Source organism: Schistocerca gregaria, chromosome 1 (genome assembly GCF_023897955.1).
Source record: "Schistocerca gregaria isolate iqSchGreg1 chromosome 1, iqSchGreg1.2, whole genome shotgun sequence".
NCBI classification, from domain to species: domain Eukaryota; kingdom Metazoa; phylum Arthropoda; class Insecta; order Orthoptera; family Acrididae; genus Schistocerca; species Schistocerca gregaria.
This window is the reverse complement of record NC_064920.1, coordinates 1,169,076,539-1,169,085,293: the sequence shown is the minus strand read 5'-3', so window position 1 is coordinate 1,169,085,293 and position 8,755 is coordinate 1,169,076,539. Positions and strand designations below refer to the sequence as shown.

At 42.1% G+C, this 8,755-nt stretch overlaps 1 protein-coding gene across 1 annotated transcript; it reads right to left on the bottom strand.

Annotated features, from left to right (window-relative positions):
- Positions 1-1,804: 1,804 nt before the first annotated feature.
- On the bottom strand, positions 1,805-3,076 carry LOC126296615 (uncharacterized). Its single transcript, XM_049988095.1, has one exon. It carries the CDS (start codon positions 3,074-3,076, stop codon positions 1,805-1,807), a length of 1,272 nt encoding a protein of 423 aa, XP_049844052.1.
- Between the last annotated feature and the right edge of the window lie 5,679 nt (positions 3,077-8,755).

Sequence of the window (8,755 nt, the reverse complement as noted above, 5' to 3'; positions counted from 1 at the left end):
TTTAAGTTCTAGGGGACTGATGACCTCAGAGTCATTTGAACCATTTGAACCGAGCCTCAGAGGTTTTAAAAATGTGCCCTCGGTCAGACTTAGGTAGATTGCCCGCCTTCCCCATTCTACACACAGACAGCATACATGTACATGTGATACATGCACCATGTTTGTGTCTGACTGGCAATCATTCCTCGCTAGATGACGCTGCCATCGCCTGGACGGGCTTATGTCGACAGTTGGTTGGTGGACATAATGTTCTGGCTGATCATTGTATAAAGGCTCTTAATATCGTTATTTGCTTTCTCTGACAGTCAAAACAAATTGTTCCTCCTCAGCGATCGCTTTCCGAAGTGCTGACGATTGCTTAGTGGTATGGAGGAAATCGTGGAAAGTAGTTCATTGCATCTGTTAGCAGTGAGACGCGAGAATATGAACACTATGTGAAAGGATACGAAATGAAGTAAATAACCTAACGAGCTTTATAAGCATTCGTCTGCAGCAATGAACTCCAATTTGACGTTTAGGCTTCAGCAAGTAGCTGCAGTCGTTTACGTATTCCACGCTGACGTAGATTCAGCAGCAAACCTCGTAGTGATTAGCTCTCACCTTAAATATACTTTAATTTTTATTGTAGGTCCGTCCGGGGCAGAACCCTTCAAAACTCTTTGAAATCCTCGATAAGTTCAGTACTTCAAAAACAGAAAAAAAACAGTTACTTTTCAGTTAGGCAAACGCAACATATGCAGCGGCTAATGATGCCTGTCTGGAGATTACAATTTCTGAATGTCCTCTCACTGCCCATGCAGCTCCCTCGCCATTGAGAGACAACTTCGTGGGTCTGTGGGAGGAGTGGTTAGCGTTGGAGAAAAAGCTGAGGCCGGCGAAACCGACGACACGACCGCGGCGCATCTCCTTACGGCGACAGCGACGGCAGCGAGTACTTTTAACGCACCTCCGGATAGGAAACTGTCCTTTGACGCATGGGTCCCTCCTTCGGCAGGACGACCAACTTGTGTACAGTTCTTGTAGTGCAAACCTTTTCCTACGCCAAAACTAAATGCGCTTTATACCAAGCAATTAGGGCCGCAACCCACTGACCAGTTGACCCCTGTTTTAGATGATGAACTGAATGTGTTTCGTGTGTTAAGATTCTATTTTATGACTGATCTCGTCGATAGTGGCTTAGGTAGAAAAATTTACTTTGTTTGTAAGATGGTTGCTACGTCGTTTCATTTCCTGTTGACCCTGAGGACACACTTTCATGTTGCACTATTTTGAGGTTGTGTCTTTACAGTCAGTGTATTTTACTCACACACTGCCCTGACTTGTCCCTGTTTTGTTGTTTGTGAACAAATGTGAGGAAGACAACCCCAAGATGGTTGTAGATTCCAATTTTTTAATTTACGTTTTGTTGGTTGCTGCTAGCAATTAATAACCACTGTTGTGTTCTATTTGTTAAGTGTGGGTGCTGACGAAATAGCAGTTTAGCGCAATATACAAGCCAGTACCATCACAAAAACAGTCATTCAAAGAAACAACTGAGTAAATAAAGCAAACGAATGTTCACTTTAAATTTTGATTTATTCGAAACATTTGCAAATTCATTTCAAACAATTTCTAAAAAGCGTACATTAGAATTTTCTTCATGACAAGGCTACAATCAAGAATGACCCAATTTTTAAGGGCACTTCACATTGTTAGTCACATCAAAACCAGAGACTTGAGTTTTACTGGGTACAAGAAATTTACAAGCGAATGCCTTCTTCTTCGGTGGTTCAGTAACACAAAAGGTGGTTTTAATGGGACAGACCTACTTTGGAGTAAATGCTCTTATCTTAGGAGGGCCTGTGACTATGAAGGCTGCCTTAATAGGACACACCTTCCGTTCAGTAAAGGCCCTCTTCTTCGGTGGGCCTGTAACAATAAAGGCTGTTTTGATCGGAAATGGTCCTGTTTTTAAGGGCGTAGGTTTCATAAGGCCAACACTAAGAGATGCTCTCAAACGACAATATTCTGCAAACATAGAGGTGGTTGCCAAACATTCCTTATTGGGGGGCTCATCATGTATATCCAACTTCTCATTAGAGGGCTCATCAGGCCATTGTGCAGTACTTTCTACTGAGTCTGGTAGTGGCTCAGATTCTCTTTCCAACTTCTCGTTATAGGGCTCATCAGGCCATTGTGCAGTACTTTCTACTGAGACTGGTGGCGGCTCAGAATCTCTTTCTAACTTCTCGTTATAGGGCTCATCAGGCCATTGTGCAGTACTTTCTACTGAGACTGGTGGCGGCTCAGAATCTCTTTCTAACTTCTCGTTATAGGGCTCATCAGGCCATTGTGCAGTACTTTCTACTGAGACTGGTGGCGGCTCAGAATCTCTTTCTAACTTCTCGTTATAGGGCTCATCAGGCCATTGTGCAGTACTTTCTACTGAGACTGGTGGCGGCTCAGAATCTCTTTCTAACTTCTCGTTATAGGGCTCATCAGGCCATTGTGCAGTACTTTCTACTGAATCTGGTGGCGGCTCAGAATCTCTTTCTAACTTTTCGTTATAGGGCTCATCAGGCCATTGTGCAGTACTTTCTACTGAGTCTGGTGGCGGCTCAGAATCTCTTTCCAACTTCTCGTTATAGGGCTCATCAGGCCATTGTGCAGTACTTTCTACTGAGTCTGGTGGCGGCTCAAAATCTCTTTCCAACTTCTCGTTATAGGGCTCATCAGGCCATTGTGCAGTAATTTCTACTGAGTCTGGTGGCGGCTCAGAATCTCTTTCCAACTTCTCGTTATAGGGCTCATCAGGCCATTGTGCAGTACTTTCTACTGAGTCTGGTGGCGGCTCAGATTCTCTTTCCAACTTCTCGTTATAGGGCTCATCAGGCCATTGTGCAGTACTTTCTACTGAGTCTGGTGGCGGCTCAGATTCTCTTTCCAACTTCTCGTTATAGGGCTCATCAGGCCATTGTGCAGTACTTTCCACTGAGTCTGGTGGTGGCTCAGCATAACTCTCTAATTCCTCATCCGCTGGCTCGTCATGCCAGTCTACAAGAGATGCCACTGAGGGTGCTGGTGGTCTAGCATCCATCCCTAACTGCATATCGGGGGGCTCAGATAGGGATTCGGCAGTAGTCGCGGGTTCTGATGCTGGAGGCACGGCAATTGTCTCGAGCTGATCTGTTTTCTCATCTAGTCTTCTTCTGTGAGCGGGATGGTGTTGGCGAGTCCACTCCTGTTGGCAGAATACAGAAAGCTCGGTAAGAGACATGGAACACAAAATCATATATGTGTATTCAATGTACATAACGAGAATAATTCTGTAACTATCAGTTTGTTTCTTTTAACTATGGTAGAAGGAGAACAATTTTAAAAATAATTGATGTCTAATTATTAATGTTCGTTTGACGCAGCTGTAATATGCGGGACCTTTTTGTGTGTACTTATTTGCGTTTAATGTTTCAGTACGAATTTTTCAGTTGCGTGTGAGTTCAGGTAATAATGGAGATGACGGCAAACGCGATGCAAAATATAATTCCGATTTACGTGTATATTTAATACTTTTTATCCCAGCAGTTAAAGATGTGTCCACTTTTTATGTAATGGTCATGTATACGTACAAGTTACGGTTATGTGGGCAAGTTCAGTATATTAAATCTATTGACCCTCACAGCTCGCACTTGTTATGGGCCGATACCTGCTTGAATGGTTCACCGGCGTAGAATCTGATTTTATGGTGTAAGTAGCTCGGCATTTTTACGAGGGAAACGCTCGTCGTCTTCTGGGACACCACCTAAATCCTCAGTGGCTACTTGGTAATACTGTGACTTTACAAATACCATCCGACACCATACTTGGGAGCCTTTCTACCAGCGGTAACGTTGTTTGTATCGATTGTGGTTGTTCTCGTGGAGCATATGAAATAACTTGGGAGGCACTTGCCCTCTGAAAAGTAGTGCACGCAATAAACACTAACCGATAATCTAAAACTACTCTCCATCTTCCTCAACTAGTTCTCTTAAAATTTAACTACGTATTATTTGTGCAGGGGAAACCTGAAACATGGAAACCTCAAATTACTACATCTTTACCTAAGCAAGGATTAAATCATTACCCCGAAACAGAGCAAAACAGCTATATAAGCCACTAAGTGTGCAACAGGAATTCCACTATTAAACGCTGGGCAGAGTGAGCGAATGGGTGGAAAGAGTTCATTGAAGGCCTCTACGAGGGATAGAAATGGATGTTGAGATGATAGACGTAGGGGTCCAGTAATGGCACTTATCAGAGTTTCGACGCACATACGGTCAAATAAATCTATAGACATCGACTGCATATCTACATTTCTAAAATCATGAGTGAAAGTGAAAACCAAACGACTTTTCAAGTTCGATTGAAGGATTTTTTAGTCTACAAACTACACAAAATTCCGAAGGGTTATAAGAGCGAGAACTACCGAAAAATCGACTGACAAGTATAGCACACCGAAGAATGGAAAAGAAAGCTTTGATTGAGGAAAGGTGCTGCGAATACATAGAAAGAAAGATCCCATATCACTTAGCTACAATATAGCAGGTCAGCAACTGGAAGCAGGTAATTCCATAAATTATCTGGGAGTACGCATTAGGAGTGATTTAAAATGGAATGAACATATAAAGTTGATCGTCGGTAAAGCAGTTGCTAGACTGAGACTCATTGGAAGAATCCTAAGGAAATGCAATCCGAAAACAAAGGAAGTAGGTTACGGTAGGCTTGTTCGCCCACTGCTTGAATACTGCTCAGCAGTGTGGGATGCGTACCAGATAGGGTTGATAGAAGAGGTAGAGAAGATCCAATGGAGAGCAGCGTGCTTCGTTACAGGATCATTTAGCAATCGCGAAACCGTTACGGAGATGATAGATAAACACCGGTGGAAGATGCTGCAGGAGAGACGCTCAGTAGCTCGGTACGGGCTTTTGTTAAAGTTTCGAGAACATACGTTCACCGAGGGGTCAAGCAGTATATTGCTCCCTCCTACATATATCTCGTGAAGAGACCATGAGGATAAAATCAGAGAGATTAGAGCCCACACAGAGGCATACCGACAATCCTTCTTTCCACGAACAATACGAGACTGGAATAAAAGGGAGAACCGGTAGAGATACTCAAGGTACGCTCCGCCACACACCGTCAGGTATGGATGTTGATGTAGGAAAAGGCACCAGAGAGGCACCTCTGACGTCGCTCATTATTGTAGAAGCAAGACTGCAAAAAGAGTTTCACGATGTAAAATAGTGGAATATGTTTCAGTTTCTCAGTCTTTCGCCCATACAATTCAGTCTGCCCATCAGCGAAATGATGACGAAAGTAAATGAAAGGATCATGTGTGGGTTTAAATTCAGGATGGAAGGATGTCAGTGATAAGATTCAGTGGTGGCACTGCTGTTATCAGATAAAGCAATCATTGTTTGTAAGCTATTGCTAACCGCGAGTGGTGTGATTACTTCTATTTACTTCATTTTGTGAGAAGTTTCCATGGATGTGTTATGGGTGTGTTAATGAAGAAAGTATTTTTCGCTGCACTGGGTGATATAATTGATCAGTGATTGTCAGATCAGAGCAATTTCTGATCCTGTTATTGTGGGAGGCGTGTTTTTGAACAGTACTGCGTATTCAAGGATCACACAGGTAATGTGTTTGCTTTCAGCACGTTCAGCAGTGGATGTGACGTTTTTATGTACTCCGGTGAAAGTTTTTCATTTGGTGTTTTCAGCCAGAAGACCGTTTTGAGGCATCTGACCACAGTTATTTATACTCAACAGCTAGCTCCTTTATTTGTGTACGACTACTGCAAGCTACACCTATTTGAACCACCTCACCGTCGTGACGCTTTGGAATCAAAGTGACGATTGCTTGATACCACATGAAGTGTCCCGTTAAAAGATATCTCTTTTAGTAAGTTGTGCCATAAATCTCATTTCTGTCCAATTCGTTTCAGTACCTCCTCAGCAATTATCGAATCTATCCAGTTGTGTAAGGCAGGTAAAAAATGAGCTGACAAAACATATCCCATGTTTCATTACTGCTTGGGGATGCAGAGTATTAGACATTTACGACAGTCAGCTTAAGATAAGTGCTGTACGCCACTCACCAGATCATCACGTAAAAGCCCAGTGCACTCTCCAGCTGCCGCCTGCGAATGCAGATGTTCGACCCACTGCATCTGTACAAAAAGGAAAGAAAAAATTTTTGTAGTTAACGTATGTACCCACAGGAACACTACAGACTACATCTATAGCTGAAACCATTTAACACCAACATAAAATAGACTGGAAAGTGCTACAGAATCGATCCTGATGTCGAACCAATTAAATTTGAAGTGAGGAGGGCCTGTGCAAGCTTCTTCATCTCCCAGTACCTACTGCAGCTTACGTCCTTCTGAATCTGCTTAGTGTATTCATCTCTTGGTCTCCCTCTACGATTTTTGCCCTCCAAGCTGCCCTCCAGTACTAAATTGGTGATCCCTTGATGCCTCAGAACATGTCCTACCAACCGATCCCTTCTTCTAGTCAATTTGTGCCACAGACTCCTCTTCTCCCCAATTCTATTCATTACTTCCTCATTAATTACGTGATGTACCCATCTAATCTTCAGCATTCTTCTGTAGCACCACATTTCGAAAGCTTCTATTCTCTTCTTGTCCAAACCATATATCGTCCATATTTCACTTCCATACATGGCTTCACTCCATACAAATACTTTCGAAACGATTTCCTGACACTTAAATCTATACTCGGTGTTAACAAATTTCTCTTCTTCAGAAACGGTTTCCTTGCCATTGCCAGTCTACATTTTATATCCTCTCTACTTAGACCATCATCAGTTATTTTGCTCCTCAAATAGCAGAACTCCTTTACTAATTTAAGTGTCTCATTTTATTATCTTATTCCCTCAGCATCACCCGACTTAATTCGACTACATTCCATTATCCTCGTTTTGCTTTTGTTGATGTTCATCTAAATTTTCGTAAGTCAGTGACGTCCGTTAGTGAGCACATGGTGTGTGTGTGTGTGTGTGTGTGTGTGTGTGTGTGTGTGCGTGTGTGTGTGCGTGTGTGTGTGCGTGTGGGTGCTACTGCTGTGTTGTACGTCGTCAGGAAACGGAGTGGTGCTCACCTTCGGAGCTTTGGTGACCTGCTCCAACTCGACCAGCCGTCGATGCCCCTGCATCGTCTTCCTTCGGCCGAAACAAGGACAGCACGCTGTCCAGTATCTCCTCCAACCCATCTGCAGCAGAGAAGAGCCTGTTCCACAAGCTGCCGAATGGTTTACGGTATAGTAATTGCTGCACTGTGCTGCACAGTAGAATCTTTCCTGTTGTCACCATACTGTGAAATAGATGGCGTGTTCAGCACCGCAAAAAACCAATTTGTGGCAATATCGAATAGTTCCAAAAGAAGGGAAAGTTTTCAGATAGAGAAATAGTTTTAGCAGTTGTTAAACGGCTCTGGTATTGTCACGTAGAAACCACAGTCAAGTTCTTAAGTTAGGTTGGTCAGTGAAGTACTATATTTAGACTTGAAACACGTTAATGACTGAAACTAGCTCGCAGCCAGAACAGAACTGCCTTCCTGAACGAAGATTGCAGATATCGACACTAACGGAGAAAAATCGCAACTTCAAAAAATAATTAACGTAGAATATTGAAATTTAGGGAATATATTTGCCTAGGTCACATATTTAAGTGCTCAGTATTGCAAGATCTCAGGGTAAATTAAAGTGCAAGGTGGCCACCGCAAATGTGAAATTCTGATACATTAATATTCGGTGTAGCCGCCAGAATGTTGATTGCAAGGATGCAAACGTGCGTGCGTTGCGCTCTACAGGTGCCGGATGGCTGTTTGTTTGACAGAATTCGGTGCCTATTTCACTTGTTCGGACAACACAGGGACAGTTAATGCTGGTTATAGATGACGTCCCATTGCGACGTAACGCTCTCTTTCGCACATCGACGGCGGTTCTGCAACATAAATTGTTCACCTACCTCGAAACTGCTGCAGATCCGCAAACGTAACTCCTGACTGCAGCTACTTAAGGGGGTAGGACGTCAAACGGGGCGACTTGGATCAGGAGAGGTATCACAGGACATTTTAATTTCTACTGTCTATACTTTAACAAATAAATTGATAAAACTTTGTCAACATCACCAGGAAGGATTCAAGATTCACACTCGTTGCAGTGGAAGATCGAAAACATAACAAAATAAATTTTTTTACGTGTGAAATTTCATCATTCTTTCACTTACTAATGGCTCCATTTGTTGCTATAGGTACACTTTTCTTCATAAGTTAGAGAGATTCATCGATTAATTCTGCACAGCATACAAACCATGCTTACAGGTGTATGAAACTCTAGAATTTATTTAATTTATGAAAAAACGAATGAGCTGTTATATTTTAATTTTTTTAGAAAAAAACACAAATTTTCTAGTTAATTACCTCAATTTTTAGCACAGTTTTTAATAGATTTGTAAAATTATAGAGTTTCGTACACCTTTGAGTATGGTTTGCATGCTGTGGAAAATTCATCGAAGAATCTCTCTTACTTATGAAGAAAAGTGTACCTATAGCAACAAATGCTGTCATTAGTAAGAGAGAAAAAAGATGAACTTTTACGTGTAAAAAATTTATTTTGTTATGTTTTCGAACTTACACTGCTATGAGTGTTTATTCTGAATCTTTCCTGGTCATGCTGACAAAGTTTTATGAATTTATTTGTAAAAGTATAGACAG